Source organism: Xenopus tropicalis, chromosome 5, assembly GCF_000004195.4.
Source record: "Xenopus tropicalis strain Nigerian chromosome 5, UCB_Xtro_10.0, whole genome shotgun sequence".
NCBI classification, from domain to species: domain Eukaryota; kingdom Metazoa; phylum Chordata; class Amphibia; order Anura; family Pipidae; genus Xenopus; species Xenopus tropicalis.
Genome location: NC_030681.2, coordinates 49,885,112 through 49,904,985, shown reverse-complemented (window position 1 = coordinate 49,904,985; position 19,874 = coordinate 49,885,112). Strand labels below are relative to the sequence as shown.

The 19,874-nt window shown below is 40.9% G+C and overlaps 2 protein-coding genes across 4 annotated transcripts in view; one reads left to right on the top strand and one right to left on the bottom strand.

Annotated features, from left to right (window-relative positions):
* sult6b1.3 (sulfotransferase family 6B member 1 gene 3) lies at positions 1–15,712 on the top strand. Its single transcript, NM_001171519.1, is given in 7 exon segments — positions 1–247; positions 2,042–2,151; positions 6,085–6,174; positions 9,655–9,781; positions 11,470–11,564; positions 15,076–15,232; positions 15,515–15,712. Coding segments are annotated over 7 exon segments (906 nt in total). The 5' UTR covers positions 1–48; the 3' UTR covers positions 15,643–15,712.
* Positions 15,713–16,995: 1,283 nt separating this feature from the next.
* The window catches only part of tbc1d32 (TBC1 domain family member 32), a 47,002-nt gene continuing 44,123 nt past the window's right edge, over positions 16,996–19,874 (bottom strand). For all 3 annotated transcript variants that reach the window (XM_031901477.1, XM_031901478.1, NM_001374832.1), the window contains 2 exon segments: positions 18,241–18,429; positions 16,996–17,476 (listed from right to left, as the gene is read on the bottom strand). In XM_031901477.1, the coding sequence (XP_031757337.1) occupies positions 17,363–17,476; positions 18,241–18,429 (303 nt within the window). In that variant the 3' untranslated portion in view covers positions 16,996–17,362.

Below are 19,874 nucleotides of genomic sequence, written 5' to 3'. Positions count from 1 at the left end.
GAAGCACAGAGAGGACAAGCAGAATTGCTGCTAATTTTCTTGCCGAAAATGTCAGCCAAGGAGCAGCTCACGAAAGAGGTGAAGAAATTGTTGGATGATTCTGATATGGTACCACAGGACAAGAAGCTGATACAATTAAATGGAGTGTTATATCCAGCTGCTTTATGCAGTGAGGAGAACTTTAAGGCTTTGGAATCCTTTGAGGCAAGGGAGGATGATCTGATGCTGGTTTCTTACCCTAAATGCGGTAAGTGTTTCAAATACATTTATTTTTATTTACTTAGCTGCTGGTAATGCACTCTGCAATGTTCCCCTTCAAATAAGAATACTTGTGATATTTACTGGTGCTAAGATCTCTACAGCTCTGTGGCAAATATCTAAAGCAACAATGTAGAATGATAAAAAAAATGGAGCGAAGGTGGTATAGATTCTATGGTGCCACATGCAAAGCAATAAAGGAAATAGGTGGGATAAAAACAAAGAAATACCATTGTATTGGTGGGGGGGGGAAGCAGAAGAGGTACCCCCCTTGGAGCACAACAACGGGGGGGGGGGGGGGGGGTAACCAGGCAGGTACCTCTCTCTCTATTCCTAGTCCATGCTCCCTTGCCCCTGCAGCTTGTCATTGTGCGGCATCCTGTGCCTTGTACCTTGCCCAACCCTGCAGAAAAAATCTTCAGGGGCAATGTTGCACACACAGTCCCACCTGACAGCCTGCTCACAGCTGCTGAGTTTGCTAGTTTGCAGCTAGCAGCAAAGTTCAATATAGGAGAGGAGCTGGGAAGGGGGATCTAATCTGATGGGCCCCTCCCCACATCACCAACTCTGCCCCCCTTTTTTAAAATAACAAACTAAACCACATGTGATATCTTGGGTGAAGAGGCCACAGCTTGTTTATTAAACATGTAAATAACGACCAACATAACCAACAACAGTTAAGAGTAGGGCAATGTACAATCCCATTTATATAACTTTAACTGTTAACTCTCGTAACATCTAATAGCCTGCACTGAAGGCTGCACACAATTGTCACCAAAAGCGAGGGGCCCTCCTGCTGTCCTTCCTGGGCACAGCTTTCCTCCATAACTCACGCCCCTTCCATCATTTGGGTCCCAGGCCTAACCCGTTATGCCCTACACTTGATACAATTATCACAGGCTCCCCCCCTCAGGGGAGCCCCATCTGCTGTGATGCCACTCTAATACCCCCCTTACACCAGTACCCCACTTGTTCTAGGGATGGCAGGCATGAGCTGTTCATGGTAAAGGAGAACACTCCTGTTTACTTCCTTTCCATTTTAACACCTCATGTGTACTCCTATACCCACAGCAACCCAGGAAACTACAACTCCCATAATCCCTAATACCCTCTTCTGGTTCCTCCACTGTAAGCCCTGTCATGGCCCTGTCATTCCCAGTTCCTGGCTTACTCTCCACAGGCATTCTTTATGTGCAGGGCATAAATAGAGAATACTAAAAGTTAGGGAGATTTAGGTCTCTTATACATGGGCATTTGGACATTCAAGGGTGGAGCAGGGGGAACCCAGGTCCAAACACCTGTCTATACGGACCCTTATTCTTTCTTCTCAACTCAACTCTAATATATTAATATTTCTTGAGCTAAAAAAAGGGCAAGCAGGGAGAACTACACTATGTTTGGTCCTTGTGAGTTAGATTTTATGTTCCTACCTCTCAAGGACCAAACATAGAGTAGATTTAACAACCCCGTTTTCCCTGTTTAACAAATATCATAGATCTTTAATGATAAAAGCAATAGGCAAAAAGTATGTTCAGATCAAGCCCTATTCATTAAACTCATTCTGAACACGGGGAAATATTGTCCGGTTGAAAGCCCTCATACTACCCCTTCACTTGGATCTTCCAGCAGGTGCCGTAACCAAGGCCCAACTGTAAGGGCTGCTTCTACTGACCCAACTGGAAACTACACTTAGCTATTTACCCTGCATACATTTCACATGATTACATGTTGATACAATACAGTTATATCTATTAAGCTGAATTTATTTCCTCCACTTTTTTAGGAACTACTTGGTCTTTAAATTTACTAAATGACATGGTGCAAACAGTATACAATAAAGATCCTCCAAACATGATTCAAATCTTGGAATTTGGAGCACCTAACAAATATGAGGTTTGTATCTTGCTGTTGCCTTATACAGGTATGGGATTCAGAATCTCAGATTTACTAGAAAACCATCTTGCATAGTGCCAATCTTTAGCAAATAGTGTTTTACATTTTTGAAATTGATTTCCTTTGTACTTGATGCAAACAGGCCCGGATTTGTGGAGAGGCCACAAAGGCCCGGGCCTAGGGTGGCAGAAGTTTAGGGGCGGCATGAAGCCCCACCGCAAGAAAATTTTTACATTTGGCTCCCATACGGAGAAGTCAGGACCTCTTCCCACTGCTCCGTATGGGAGTTTAAAGGAGCACATGCGCACTCGCGGCTGCGGGGGGAGGGGGCCGTCCGCACGCGCTCCTTTAAACTGTTGTGATGTCATTTCTAGCTCGTTTCAATGAGGATAGCTGCTTCCTTTCCCTGTTTATGTCCTTATATTGCCTGTGTTGCCATGGTTACTATTCATATACTATTCCATTCTTTTATTATTAACATTTATTTGGAGGAAGCACTAGAGCTCTTTGAAAAAAATCACTACGACACTTTAGAAAATTGTATATAGACTTTCTATAGAGCTGGACTCACATTGAATGGTGCTGTGACACCCTGGTGTTTGCACCGAATGTTAACAATATTGCGCTAGGTTCTGTTATAATTTTTTTCCCCATAGCCTGTTGCACTGATTTATCTTGATTTGGTAAACTGTAAAACGGTATTGTTCAAGGAAAACTTCTGAAGGTTTACTTTCCCTTTAATCTGAAAAAATGTTCTTTTGTTTTGCAATTTCAACTTTCAAATTTGTTTAAATTTTAAGGGGGCAGTTGTTTTACCTAAGTTCAGTAAGTACTGCTTGTGCTGAACATGCTGTTAGTTTATTGTTTTAATTATGAACAATCTATGGTTTTGTTATTTCTTGCTAAAGAGAGCACATTAGGAAGAATAGGATGCATTTGTTTCTGCACTTTCCTGCCGTGGAATGCAGAGGAACACAAAGCCAGGAAGTGCAGAAGCAAACACTCCTGAGTATGAGCACTAACTGCTTCTGAGGATTCAGCTCACACTTCAATGTATTTTATTGGCAGGAGCAAGTTAAAGGAGCAGTAAAACTAAAAAATGAATGTGTATCAACGTAAGTAATATATAATGTACTGTTGCCCTGCACTGGTAAAAGTGTGTTTGCTTTGAAAAGCCTGCTATAGTTTATATCAGGGGCGGGCCAAGCCGCACGGGCGCCCTAGGCAACCCGGTCGGCCACCTGGCCCGCCCCTCCGTTGGCGCACATGCGCAGTTCGGGGGTGGGTGCGATGCCGTGGGTCATTGCCCCCGCCGCTTGTCATTAGCGGCGGGGGCAATGGCAAAGTAGGGGAACTAGTGGTAGGCAGCAGAGGCTTCTGCCTGGCGCCCCCAAATCATTGCGCCCTAGGCAGCTGCCTCTTCTGCCTACCCCTAGTTCCGGCCCTGGTTTATATAAATAAGCTGCTGTGTAGCCATGGGGGCAGCCATTTAAGCTGAAAAAGGGAGAAAAGGCACGGGTTACATAAGCAGATACAGATAAGCTCTGTAGAATACAATGGGGATCTATGCAACTAATGTTTTGTAACTTTTTGCCTTTTCCCCTTTTGCAATTTCAATGGCTACCCACACAGCTATACAGCTTTTTTATATAAACCATAGTAGTGTTTCTGAAGCAAACACACAACTTTTACCAGTGAGGGCAATAGTACATAACATATTAATTACTGATACACTTTAATTTTTTGGTGTTACTGTTCCTTTAAGATCCCTGTTTAATGGTCATAATCATCTTTGGAGGGGCAATGGGCAGCGCTTAGAGAACTACAACAGATCATATACAGGTCCTTTTCAAAAAATTAGCATATTGAGATAAAGTTCATTATTTTCTGTAATGTACTGATAAACATTAGACTTTCATATATTTTAGATTCATTACACACAACTGAAGTAGTTCAAGCCTTTTCTTGTTTTAATATTGATGATTGTGGCATACAGCTCATGAAAACCCAAAATTCCTATCTCAAAAAATTAGCATATCATGAAAAGGTTCTCTAAATGAGCTATTAACCTAATCATCTGAATCAACAAATTAACTCTAAAAACCTGCAAAAGATTCCTGAGGCTTTTAAAAACTCCCAGCCTGGTTCATTACTCAAAACCGCAATCATGGGTAAGACTGCCGACCTGACTGCTGTCCAGAAGGCCATCATTGACACCCTCAAGCAAGAGGGTAAGACACAGAAAGAAATTTCTGAACGAATAGGCTGTTCCCAGAGTGCTGTATCAAGGCACCTCAGTGGGAAGTCTGTGGGAAGGAAAAAGTGTGGCAGAAAATGCTGCACAACGAGAAGAGGTGACTGGGCCCTGAGGAAGATTGTGGAGAAGGACCGATTCCTGACCTTGGGGGACCTGCGGAAGCAGTGGACTGAGTCTGGAGTAGAAACATCCAGAGCCACCGTGTAAAGGCGTGTGCAGGAAATGGGCTACAGGTGCTGCATTCCCCAGGTCAAGCCACTTTTGAACCAGAAACAGCGGCAGAAGCGCCTGACCTGGGCTACAGAGAAGCAGCACTGGACTGTTGCTCAGTGGTCCAAAGTATGTCATTCGGAAATCAAGGTGCCAGAGTCTGGAGGAAGACTGGGGAGAGGGAAATACCAAAATGCCTGAAGTCCAGTGTCAAGTACCCACAGTCAGTGATGGTCTGGGGTGCCATGTCAGCTGCTGGTGTTGGTCCACTGTGTTTTATCAAGGGCAGGGTCAATGCAGCTAGCTATCAGGAGATTTTGGAGCACTTCATGCTTCCATCTGCTGAAAAGCTTTATGGAGATGAAGATTTCATTTTTCAGCACGACCTGGCACCTGCTCACAGTGCCAAAACCACTGGTAAATGGTTTACTGACCATGGTATTACTGTGCTCAATTGGCCTGCCAACTCTCCTGACCTGGACCCCATAGAGAATCTGTGGGATATTGTGAAGAGAAAGTTGAGAGACACAAGACCCAACACTCTGGATGAGCTTAAGGCCGCTATTGAAGCATCCTGGGCCTCCATAACACCTGAGCAGTGCCACAGGCTGATTGCCTCCATGCCACGCCACATTGAAGCAGTCATTTCTGCAAAAGGATTCCCGACCAAGTATTGAGTGCATAACTGAACATAATTATTTGAAGGTTGACTTTTTTTTGTATTAAAAACACTTTTTTTTATTGGGCGGATGAAATATGCTAATTTTTTGAGATAGGAATTTTGGGTTTTCATGAGCTGTATGCCACAATCATCAATATTAAAACAAGAAAAGGCTTGAACTACTTCAGTTGTGTGTAATGAATCTAAAATATATGAAAGTCTAATGTTTATCAGTACATTACAGAAAATAATGAACTTTATCACAATATGCTAATTTTTTGAAAAGGACCTGTATGTATAAACTCATTGACTATTGATGTTAATAGGAAAATAAAATCGATTTTAAAGTGGTTGTTCACATTAAAGGTAACTTTTAGTATGTTATAGAGTGTCCTATTCCTAGCAACTTTGCCATTGATCTTCATTATTTATTATGTACTGTTTTGAGTCATTTGCCTTCCTCTTCTACCTCTGTGAGGCAACAATTTTATTGTTATTGTTACTTTTTATTACTTATCTCCCTGTTCAGTCTCCCCATATACGTATTCAAGTTCCTGATTCAAACCACTGCCTGGTTGCTAGGGTAAATAAGTCCCTGGTAACAGCTACTGAAATTCCAAACTGAAGAGCTGTTGAACAAAAAGCCAAATAACTAAAAAACCCTAAAGAGTAAATAATGAAGACCAAGTGAAAAATGCCTCATAATATCACTGCCGGCATCATATTAAAAATGAAATTAAAGGTGCTGTAAAAATTCCAGTTCAAATGTTCATACATTTTGCAAATTTTCTTTTTATGGTTTCAGAAACTAAATGAAGAACCGTCTCCAAGAGTTTTAGGAACACACTTGCATTATGATAACATTCCCCAGTCATTTTTTAATAAGAAAATAAAGGTGAGCCATGTTTCTTTCATGTGTGGGCAATACAGAGCGGGGTGATCTCCATCCATAGACTGTCAGTCAGGTTATACTGCTTATTAGTTTGGATACAATTCATAGTTATTGTTTCACTGTTGCTGCAGATTAACACTTTACATACCTGCTTCAAAAAGTGGCCAGCAAGCCAAGTTTCAAGTTTCAAGTTTCAAGTTTATTGTCATATACAAATAACAATGAAGCATCATTACTGTAATGAAATTTTTTTGACCCGTGTTCCTCCCAACTTTACATAGACAAACAAAACAAAAAACAAAAAACAAAAAAATACAAATATTAAATATAATAAAAGTGCAATAAAGGTACAAGTATTTACAATAATAAAATGCAATGCAATATTTGAAATTGTGCAGTGAGGATTTAAAGTGGCTTTGCTTAAAGTGACACTGTGAAGAGTCCAGTAGTTATGGGGAGTGTGTGTTGGTTTGGGTAGAATGTCAGCAGTTCAGAAGCCTGATGGCTTGTGGGTAGAAACTGTCTCTGTATCTGCTGGTGCAGGTCTGGATGCTCCTGTACCGCCTACCTGATGGTAGGAGCGTGAAAAGTCTGTGGCTGGGGTGGCTGGGGTCAGAGAGGATCCGCTGCATCTTCCTCCTACAGCGCTGTCTGTACAGGTCCTGCATGGCCGGCAGTTCAATCCTGGTGATGCGCTGTGCTGATCTCACCACCCTCTGCAGAGCTTTGCGGTCCAAAGCATTACAACTGCCATACCAGGTGGTGATACAGCCGGACAGAATACTCTCAATGGTGCATCGATAGAAGTTTGTGAGTATTCTGGAGTCCATGCCGAACCTTCGCAGGCGCCGCAGAAAGAAGAGCCGCTGTCTTGCAGCTTTTGTGATCACACCAACATGGTGAGACCAACTCAGATCCTCACTGATATTGATGCCAAGGAATCTGAAGCAGCTGACTCTCTCCCCCTCTGCTCCCTCAATGTGAATGGGGGTATGGCCTCCTCCCTGCAGTCTCCTGTAATCCACAATGAGCTCCTTAGTTTTGCTGACGTTGAGCAGCAGGTTGTTGTCCCGGCACCATGATGTCAGGGCTCTCACCTCTGCCCTGTAAGCCGACTCATCTCCATCAGAAATGCAGCCGATGATGGTGGTGTCGTCTGCAAATTTGATGAAGCCTGTGTTACTCTTGTGTTACTCTTGTGTTACCCTCATGTGGACCATTCCAGTAGGGCCAGATTAAGCTGTAGGGAGCATACTTACATTTATTTTTATATTGTTTTTGAATCATTTGCCTTTCTCTCGACAAATTGGAAGCGACAAATTGGAGAGCTGCTAAACATTTTTATGTGTTTTTTTAGCTTTTTTTTATTAGCTTAATAATTCAAAAAACACAAAAAAATCCATATAATCCTCACAATAACACGGTCTACATAACACTAAAAGTTAATTCAATATCTTTAATATCTCAGGGTTAAGGAGGATTTGGCCTACCGTCTGTTTCAAATGGGATGGTCCATTTCCTTTCTCTAGAGTCAAGTGGTACAGTCCATCTCTTTGCCCACCTCCCCGGTATCAAGTGATACGGTCCACCTTACCACTTTACACCTTGGGGGTGGACCATACCATTTGACACCAGGTGTCAAATGTGTACCACTTGACACTGAGTGGGCACGGGAAGTGTACCACTTCACTAAGTGGGGGGATGGACTGTACCATTTAACACTGGGGGTGGAGGTGGACTGTACTACTCGACACCATGTAGGGCATGGCCTATACCATTTGACAAAGGATGTGGGGTGTGGACCATACCACTTTAAACTGAGTGTAGGGCGGACTGTGCCATTTAACAGCAGGTGTGAGGGTGGACTGTACCACTTGACACCAAGTAGGGGGGAATAGGGATCATACCAGCTGCCACAGATAGGGTATGGTGGACCATACATCTTGAAAACAAATGGGGAGATGGACTATACCACTTAAAACTGATTGGGGAAGAATTTTACCACTAATTAGGGGAGATAAACCATATCACTTGACACCAGGTGGGGAGTGGACTGTACTACAAGACACCGAACCACTTAAAAAAGGATAGGGGGAAATGGACCATACCACTTAACACTGATTGGGAAGAATTTTACCACTGACACCAAGAGGGGGTGGTCCACTGGGTGGGGTGGTGGATGATACCACTTGACGCTAAGCAGGGGGATGGACTGTACCAACTGACACCAAATGGGGGGAGATGGACTGTACCAATTGACAATGGGTGTGGGGAGTGGACTGTACTACTAGACACCGAACCACTTAAAAAAGGATAGGGGAGATGGACCATAACACTTTAAATGGATGGGCTGTACTATTTGAAAACAGATGGGGAAGATGGACTGTACCCCTTCACATCTAGTGGGTGGGATGTACAACTTCACACAGAGTGATGGAGAAATGGATTGACATTTGGGGTGTGGACTGTACCACTGACACTGGTTAAGGGAAGATGGACCATATCACTTGACACTGCTGGGTGGGAGTTGGACTCTATCACTTGACACTGAAAGGGTAGTATGGACCATACTATTTGACACTGGGAGGGGGGAATGAACCTTACTACTTGACACTGAGTGGGAGCAGATGGACTGTACCATTTGAAAATGGATGGGGGGAGATTGACCATACCACTTGACCAGGGGCATTTCTGGACCCTAGGCTGCCCTGAGGTGGCCTTCCAGAAGTCGCTTCCCCTCAGTGGGAAGTTCAGCATTGGAGTGGGTTAAGGTGGGGCTGCAACACTTGACACTGTGGGTAAAATGGACTTTAAAACTTTACATGGGATACACTGTGTCATTCAACTGGGGGAGGAGATAGACTGTGCAGCTTAATGTTGTGGGTATGAACTGTTCTATGTGATACTGTGAGTGACATACATTGTGCATCTTAACAATAGGGGGATAGGTTGTGCCACTTGATGCTGGGGATGTTAGACTGTAGGACAGTGAAGAGGTAGTTAAAATATACCACTTGTACAGAAATACACAAAAAAGCTCCAAACTGTGCTAGTCAATATAAAAACAATTAAATGTTTAACCAAGAAGGAGTTGATATTGCAAGGGAAATTACATTTGCTATATTTGTCTGTTACACCAGATAGCAAAAGATCCACTCCAACCACAGACGCAGAATGGGTACTAGAAATGCACATGGACTGTCCCCTCACTTTAGAGTGGGATGGAGGGGGATGGAACATACCACTGGGGTAGCACTGGGGTCCAAGGTTCTATTCCAGCCAGGACATTATCTGCAAGCAGATTGTATGTTCTTTTATACACAGCACTAGAACAGGCTACAACAAATAGGCACAACCACATTATGTATGGCATTTTAACAGCCGTAGTTCTGTTCCCTAGTGTACTGGTGATATGAAGAAAATCAAACTCCAAACGTAACTGTTTAAATAGATCTATTCTGTTGCTTTCTTATTTTCTAACAGTTGCTGGTTGTATTTCGTAATCCAAAAGACACGGCAGTATCGTTTTTTCATTTTTATAACAAAAATCCAATGCTTCCCAACTACAGCTCCTGGGATACATTTTTTGAAGACTTCATTGGTGGAAAAGGTAATATAATCTGATCTTTAAGGATTCCTTCTGTATCGCTTCCTCCTATGCAGAATTAATTTTTTGTTTTGTTGCCCGCACTTAATCTCCTTTCTATTGGTGTGAATCACCACTAGTAAAACATTTGAACAAAGTAATCATGGGAATATTCAGGACAAGGCAATTTGTGGCAGTTATGCTGTTTAAATGTTTTACTGGCGGGGATTCACCAACAGAAAGGTATTTTCCAAAGTGTTTTTGTCCACATTGGAGTAAATTTAGTTCAGGCGACAAAATATATGGTGTGCTATTGCTTTAACACACTCACACACACACATATATATATACAGTGCTGTAATTATTAGTACTAGATCTCTATTACTATAGAGACCAAAGTCCATCAAGTTCAACCCTTCCAAGTAAACCCAGCACACAACCTATACTGACCTATCTATACACTCACATTCATAAACTATATATACCAACATCAATACTAACTGTAGATATTAGTATCACAATAGCCTTGGATACTATGCTTGTTCAAGAACTCATCCAAGCCCCTCTTAAAGGCATAAACAGAATCTGCCATTACACCATCACTAGGAAGGGCATTCCACAGCCTCACTGCCCTCACTGTAAAAACCACCTATGCTTCTATAAACGAAAGTTCCATTCCTCTAATCTAAAGTGGTGGTCTCTGGTGCGCAGGTCGTTTTATGGGAAAAAAGAACACCCCCTATCTGCTTATAATCCCCTCTAATGTACTTGTACAGAGTAATCATGTCCCCTCGCAAGCGCCTCTTTTCCAGAGAAAACAATCCCAACCTCGACAGTCTCACCTCATAGCTTAAATCTTCCATCCCCTTTACCAGTTGCACGTCTCTGCACTCTCTCCAGCTCATTAATATCCTTCTTAAGGACTGCAGCCCAAAACTGCACTGCATACTCAAGGTGAGGCCTTACCAGGGACCTATAAAGAGGCAAAATTATGTTTTCCTCCCTTGAGTCAATGGCCTTTTTTATACAAGACAGCACTTTATTTGCTGTAGTAGCCACAGAATGACACTGCCTGGAATTAGACAACTTGTTATCTACAAAACCCCCCAGATCCTTCTCCATTAAGGATACCCCCAACACACTACAATTTAGTGTACAACTTGTAAATTATTTATACCAAAGTGCATAACTTTGCACTTTTCAACATTGAACCTTATTTTCCTTTTTGCTGCCCAGTTTCCAATTTTGTAAAATTGCTCTGCAAAATAGCAGCATCCTGCACAATTTAGACCATCAGCAAAAATAGAAACCGGCCCAACTCCAGGTCATTAAAAAACAATTACATTGCTAATCATCTGCTTTATCCCCAGTTCACATAACTGCAACATACAGGTGACTAGAAAACCAAAGCACATCGCTCTTCAGCACTAAAACCTGTGGCCTTGTATGTTCTTAGTTGTAAAAAAGTAATTCAACCCAGTGGTATAACTAGGGCATGGGCCCAGGTGCATGTTTAGTTGCAGGTTGGAAAGAAGTAGAATGAAAACAATAATATGTAAAATCAAATGTACAAAATAAAAGATCAAAATACACTACAGTTCCTATAATGCTATCAAAATGGGCACACAACCACCAACGTATGTAACTATTAGTCAACAAATGAAAAATTATTATATGAAGTGAATCTGATAATGTAACAACTACTTTTTCAGTTTGCTGGGGGTCATATTTTGATCATGCACTTGCGTGGAACAAACACATTGACGATGAAGATGTTTTGCTAATGACTTTTGAGGAAATGAAAGAGGTAGGTTTTATGTATATGAACTAAATGTTTGTAAAGAGCGGTGTAAGTAGAGATGTAGGTTATTGCTTAACTACAGGACTGTATTCAAATACAAATGTTCGCAATAAATTAGAATAGTGGCAAACTGCAGATTGGAGGCTTCCTGAGTCTCTGTGTTGAGCACAAAAACCACAAAAGGGGTAATGTATTAATGACAGCGCAGGGTGCAAAGTCCAAAAACAGGAGCATGTCGCTGTATTTTTCACACTTTGCGCCCTCCCTGTGTTATGCAGCACAGTATTCATGAGGGGCAGGCTGCAGGAGACATTGGCATAGTATTCATGAGGGGCAGGCTGCAGGAGACATGTAGGTATTGGCATAGTATTCATGAGGGGCAGGCTGCAGGAGACATGTAGGTATGGGAGTAGTATTCATGAGGGGCAGGCTGCAGGAGACATGTAGGTATTGGCATAGTATTCATGAGGGGCAGGCTGCAGGAGACATGTAGGTATTGGCATAGTATTCATGAGGGGCAGGCTGCAGGAGACATGTAGGTATGGGAGTAGTATTCATGAGGGGCAGGCTGCAGGAGACATGTAGGTATGGGAGTAGTATTCATGAGGGGCAGGCTGCAGGAGACATGTAGGTATTGGCATAGTATTCATGAGGGGCAGGCTGCAGGAGACATGTAGGTATGGGCATAGTATTCATGAGGGGCAGGCTGCAGGAGACATGTAGGTATTGGCATAAGTATTCATGAGGGGCAGGCTGCAGGAGACATGTAGGTATGGGCATAGTATTCATGAGGGGCAGGCTGCAGGAGACATGTAGGTATGGGCATAGTATTCATGAGGGGCAGGCTGCAGGAGACATGTAGGTATGGGCATAGTATTCATGAGGGGCAGGCTGCAGGAGACATGTAGGTATGGGCATAGTATTCATGAGGGGCAGGCTGCAGGAGACATGTAGGTATGGGAGTAGTATTCATGAGGGGCAGGCTGCAGGAGACATGTAGGTATGGGCATAGTATTCATGAGGGGTAGGCTGCAGGAGACATGTAGGTATGGGCATAGTATTCATGAGGGGCAGGCTGCAGGAGACATGTAGGTATGGGAGTAGTATTCATGAGGGGCAGGCTGCAGGAGACATGTAGGTATGGGAGTAGTATTCATGAGGGGCAGGCTGCAGGAGACATGTAGGTATGGGAGTAGTATTCATGAGGGGCAGGCTGCAGGAGACATGTAGGTATGGGCATAGTATTCATGAGGGGCAGGCTGCAGGAGACATGTAGGTATGGGAGTAGTATTCATGAGGGGCAGGCTGCAGGAGACATGTAGGTATTGGCATAGTATTCATGAGGAGCAGGCTGCAGGAGACATGTAGGTATTGTCATAGTATTCATGAGGGGCAGGCTGCAGGAGACATGTAGGTATGGGAGTAGTATTCATGAGGGGCAGGCTGCAGGAGACATGTACTTATCCCCTCCTCTTGCAGATCAGTCAGGCATGCAAGTTAACAACTGCCAATGGGCACATAGTGTTGCACTCTGCATCTTGTACTGTACTTTTAATCAGACTTGAGATTCAGAGCACAGCAATGCTCCAGACATTGGGGTAAATGAGCACCTAGGAGCACAATCTTGTTTTATAGCTTTTGCATGTTGGACATCTGTAAATGAGCCCTAATGATTTTGCCTGCAGGCCTTCATCAAGTGCAAAATACACAAAGAAAGTGTATTTTTAAGCTTAAGGTTGCAGTGTGTTTTATGTATAATTCAGGGCTGTGGAGTCGGTAGATAAATTCTCCGACTCCTCAGTTTCTGATACTTCCGACTCCGACTCCTCTGTTTTTAATATGCTAATGTATATACATTCATACAGTCAATGAAAAGCATGCTTCATGGTCACTCAACGTGTTCGTTTATGCACTGCGTGCATTGGGCTTTATTCTTATAGCAGAGAAGTAATTAATTATGACTGTTTGTGAATTGGGACATTTAAACTTGCATTATTTTTTTTTTTTATTCCCATTTAAATTTAGTAGGAGTCAGAGTCGGTTCATTTTTTGCCGACTCCGACTCCAGGTACCCAAAATTGCCTCCGACTCCGACTCCTAGACTCCGACTCCACAGCCCTGGTATAATTTGTAATTCACTTTATCACTGATCTGTTTACCTATTGGGCAATGGCATACTGTAGGTATACTTGATTGCCAAACTGAACTGTAAACTGGAATTGGCTAAGTTCACAAAGCGTTCATACTAAAACAAAGTGTCCATTTGTTAATTTTGGAGAGGGGAATCTGTCTTCCTGTATACTTGTATTGTATTTATTTTCTAGAACCACAAATTAGACATTGAGCATATACACATAAGTGCTAGGAGTTTTAATACACAGTTGTGATAAGGTCCCTGTGTCATATATTGTAACCAGTAAATGAACATTCTGTAATGCCAGGAAAAATTTTGCCTTGATATTTTTTGCACATTTAGAATTGGCACCATACATAAAAACAAATGTTCATTATCATGCTGCGTTTGCTTTATACAGCAATATCCCAATATCTGCCAATTCTAAGGGCAATGACACTCAGTACTCTTTGTAGCTCACATTTTGTTGCGGCAATAAAATGCCAGAAAAAGCCCTGCTATAGACAATACTGAGAATTGTCTCTACTAAAACACTTAAAATGTGTAGTCACTCAAAATTCCTTTATGTGCATTTTGAGCGATGGGGAGATTAGTGGCCTGTGATAAATCTTCACTTCCATGGTCAACTAATCTTCCCGAAATGACTCCCTAGTGGCAAAAATGTGAATAGCCAGTGAGATGGTATATGCTTTGCTTCAGTGTGTTGTGGTGCAAATGCCATCGCACCAGTAAATCCCGTTCAAACAGACATTGGCCTCCAATGATAAACTGTAGGCATATCAAACCACACTGGTGGCTGTGGGTTATGTACTTATGCAATTTACAAGCTACCTGTATGTTAACAAGTTCCAGTTTTAAAAACATTATCCACAAGCAGGTAACCCCCTGCCCATTTATTAGCAGGAACTCATGTCAATGGATAATCTTATTCCCCGGAGGCACAATTTATGTTTCCTCTCTCCAAGACAGTGACATACTCTCCAGTAGTCAGAACTCTCTAGTGCCATAAATCCTTGGTGTCCACCCTATGATTGGATGGTGCCCTAATGCTATGTAACAATAGAGATTAGATCAACCATGAAATTTAAAGTACAGATGATTGGAGCTGCAGTGGATAGCCATTATCAACTGATGAGAGATAAATATTATGGCATCATAAAATATTCCTCCAAAAATGTATAGTGGGGCTCATTTAGAACACTAAGCAGTAATCTATAGCAACCAGTGATTAGTTTTTTTCAGCCAGCTGAAGGTAGAACAGTGAAGGCAAACAAGCAAATTTGCCCAATGTTGTATGAAGCCAAAAATGAATTTATAAAAAAAAGCAGAAATAATAATGGTGACTACTGTGTTGAATACTGTTTCCCATTACCGTTTGTGTAGGACCTGGAGGCAGCAGTAAAGAAATTATCGAAGTTCTGTGGGTTTTCTATGACTGATGAGCAAGTTCAGGAAGTGGCTAAGAAAGGCACATTCACAGCCATGAAAGAGAAAATATCTAATATTCAAAAGGAATTTGCAGATATTTTTTTAAGAAAAGGTAAATGTTGTTATCCAAGTTGAAAATGACCAGCATTGCAATCTATACTGGTATATTAAACATATAAATTTACTGTACAAGGCTGTTATATAATAATGCAAATTATTAAAATGCATAAAATGCACACATATATATATATACCTATACAGACATAACAACCTGTATTATGTCTGTATAGGTATACTAAACTGTCATATCTTATTTTCACTGCTATAACTGTCAACTTACATTAACTATGCATATAAATCATTCAGAATGTATATGATTTTGTTTATGTTTCAGGTGAAGTTGGAGACTGGAAAAACCATTTCTCAGAAGCTCAGAGCCAAGAAATAGATGCCAAGTTTGAAGCGTGTTTAGCAGGAACCAAACTAGGAGAAATGCTGAAGTATAATGTGTATTGCAAATAGTCCATTCTTGTGTGTGTATGGGGGGTAGAATGCATTAATCTAAATTGTAATAAACTTTTTTTTGAAAATACTTTTCAGTTGGCATTTATATATTTTTAAAATCCTAACTGTGTTTTTATGGTTATTGATACATGTGACTTTGTACATTGCCTAGTCCATCCCAACCAGAAACAAAAAGTTAGTCTTATTTAGATATTTCCGGACAGGCACCGATGCTTGATCTCACCCTAGAAACTGCCTTCTGCTGCACATGCTCCATGTCAGTGATCACTTAGAAGAGAAGAGTAAGAGTCACTAAATGGTTCCTGCCAACCCCAGTTCACTACTTTGCTTTTTTGGAACAGGTAAGGCAAATGAGGCAGTACTGGGGGGCACAGAGGTACGATTCAGAGGAAGGCCTTTCCTGGGGTATTAACTAATAACAAATCCTTTAGTTCTTTGTTAGTGCTGCTTGAATCTGTACTGCAGCTTTAGACCAGGATGGCAGCACAGACTTCTCCAGCTCTGTCGCACTTCCCAAGCCCTGGGCATGTGGTGTACCCATTCCTCTATGCTACAGGACTGTGCATGATCTTTATAGCATTTCATTTTCCACCCACCCCTTTGACTATTTTTCCTAAAACTACTTTTTATATAACTTTAAATTATTTAACCCCCCAAAATTCAAAAACATACAACTTTCTTCCATTTTACAGACTGTGGCCATTACCATTTGGGCTTGACTTATAAACAGCCAGAATAAAACCAAATTATATTTCAACTAAATTCAATAATTTTTGGAAAATAGCATTGTACTTTGATTAATATTTTGACATAGGTCATGTTGATCATTTTTTGTTGATAGGGCTGCTTTTGTAAGTAATTGTTACTTGAAGTTCCTAAACCTGACTGTTTTGCCAACCTGACTTTCCCTTCTCAGCCTGTCAGTTATAGCCTCTAATGCTAATAGACTACTGCTGCACAAATATGGCCGCCCCCTCAGAGGAACATGGGGGATCAGATAAGTAATGTAAAAGCACCGGGCAAATACTTTTAAGGCAAAATTATAAATAGCAAAGACAGTGTTATGATAGATGTAAAAACAGAGTTAAATTTCTGGTGTAAGTATCTGTGTCAGAACACTGTTTCCCATGCTTTATAATACAATAGTTCAATCCTACTAAAACATCTTAAAATTGTGTTGAAATAACAAATTGATGGTCTACCTTTAAGATGGAGCTTTTTGGAAATTAGGTTTCCATTTTACAATAGGTCTTGGACATTATGGGCATCTTGAATGTATACTGACTTCAATAGCAAGTGACATTTCTTATTTAATTCAAGAGACAAGCACAAGAAAAATACCACAACATATAATGTAAAAATATGTATTTATTATTTAAAAGAGCAAATTATTATTATACAGGTTATTTTTCAATTAGAGTCTTAGTATATGTTATAGTATATACATTAATATAACAGTGGGGAAACATTTTAAGTATTATAAACAACTTACTATTATTATGCTTATGTTGTAACTCTTGCTACACAGGGATGATAGGGTACAAATGGAACTCTGTAGCACAAGTAACAGGAGCTGAAACACTCACTGAATAATTCTCAGTTTAGATCCAGACTGAAATCATTACACATTATAATTATTTAGAATGATAAACATTTTGAATGCTGGTTGCTGTGCGCTGAAGCAATTAAGCAGTTCACCATAAAGTTAATTTTACTTTCACAGAATCACAGAGTTTCTCATTTCTTTTAACACCATTGGTCTGTAAATTTGTTCTAAGCTTTCCATGTATTCCAGGTAATTGCCAACTTGAAATCCATTAATAGCTTCTTCCTAGATTAAACATGGACAATACAAAGAAAATTAAGATGGAAATTACCAATAAATATACAATTACCAACAGGAAGACTGGCCACAGTCCCTTTAGATGGCCACTGTTTTCCTCTCATAATCCTCCTTATTTCCCCTGGAATTCCTAGATAATAAGAAATTCCTGATTTGATTGTTTTAAACAATCAAAATTTAATTCAGAGTAAATAAGACATTTCCCAGAGATAAAGTATCAGGTAGGTTTGTATAACAGTTATTGTTTAATTTCTTGTTAGACAAACAATAAAAATCAGATGTGATTTCCAGATATCAGAAAACTGATTTAACATAATAAGATACTTATTACATCCATTTAGACATTTAAAGCAATGCAATTCTACTGGAAATCTTTGAATTGGCAAAAATAATTTTCTATGCTACTATAAATTGTCAGTTATATGGAAAATGATTTGTACATGTAAAACTCATGTTCTTGTATGAGGTTAATGATCAGTGCATTTTTGCCATAATACCATGTGCACTTTTTTGTTGATTTGCATTTTTTTTTTATTTAGCATTATCATTGGATACAATACAAAAATGACATATTAGTAAAGAAGTTCAATAAAATACTCCAAAGTGCCCTCTTCTGCTTTAGACTTAGCAATAAGGTCTTATGAGGAAAAGAAAAGAAAAAACAAGTTTGACCTGGGACACGAGGTATCTGAAGTGAGGAGCATACACTGAAAATTGCACATATTTATATGACATTTTTTAAGAAGATTTACCTTCAGAAAAACTTGCAGGTCTTGGGTTTGTGTGTGTTGCAGGATTTCTTGCTGTAAGTGCTTAAATATAGCAATGCACATGTACACTTGGTAATCTGGTCCGAGGATGATGCATATAGAAAGGTAATGGCAGATCTGGAGCCAGTCTAGGTAATTCCAAAAACACTGACTTAACCAGTGCTGGCAAATCTGAGAATAGAAAACAGAGACAAATAAAACAATAGCACAATGGGTGAATCCTGCATGAATAACTACATTTCAAACTATAAAAAGGAAAAATGAAAAATCTGATTAGTTTCTTACCAAGCCAAAGCAGAAGCAAAATAAAGGCACCAGCAATAAAAGATACCACCCTAAAGGTACCCATACACGGGCCGATAGTAGCTGCTGATATCGGTCCCTTGGACCGATTCGGCAGCTAATCGGCCCGTGTATGGGTATTCCCAACGCACCTGCCTGACAGATATCTGGCTTGAAATCGGCCAGATCTTGATCGGGCAGGTTAGAAAATCTAGTCGGATATTATAATAACGGGCACAGACAAAGTCGGTCCAAGGACAGCATCAACGAGCCGATGCGGTCCCCGGACCAACTTTGTCTATTCCCGTCATTATAATTCGATCGTTTGGCCCCAGGGCGAGCGGATCTGCCAGTGTATGGGGACCTTAAGCTAAAGTGTTTCTGCTTAATTACTGCACAGATCATTGCAAATAGGTGCACTCCTGCTCATTCTTTTGGCACTGGCTATTTATTAGCATGTGACCTACCCTTAAATAGCATACAATTGTCTAGCACTGTTAACAACCTTTGGAGTTTATAGGTGATCATTTATTTTACTTCAGCATAACTAAAACTCGAGAAATCTAAATCTGTAGATACATAGGATCCATTCACAATAGAGAAGCAGGGCCAAGGTGCAAAGTGTGAAAAAAAGCAGAATGTTTTGGTGCTCTGTGCCTTCACTTCCTCTGACTCTCTTCACTGGAAAGCGTTGGAGGAAAATGGAAAGAAAAGATTTTTGCTTGTTCATGTATATAGTATTGCATATTACAGAGGTAGGACATGGGCAGATTAAGCAAAGAGCAGGCATTTCATGAAGGACCCCCTTGTTTCTCTGTGAAAAGGATATGGGTTGCTTTGGATTAAAACAATAGGAATTTATTTATTATACACAGTTAGACACTGGCTTCATTTTTAAAATGAACTCTTTTCATGTTGGCAGGGAGGGGTTGCAGGCATGCTTTCAGTGCTTAGAAGGGAGGCAGGAAGACCTCTACTTGCAGGAATGATCCTATCAAGTTATTTTATTTTACACTTACAATGTATTGGTTACATTTCTCTAGGGGTACCTTACACTTTACACCTTTATAGAATCCTGACAGTAATCATGCCTTAAACTAAGCTGCTGAGCACTGACAATGCTCATTGCTTTAACAGAGTTAAGGTGGCCATACACGCACCGATATTATCGTACGAAACCTCGTTTCGTACGATAATCGGTGCGTGTATGGTATGTCAGCGAGCCGACCGATGTCGCAGGAAGCTGCTGAAATCGGTCGGCTCGTCGATCGGCCAGGTTAGAAAATTTTGATCGGGCGCCATAGAAGGCGCCTGACCAAAATTCTCCCTTCAGA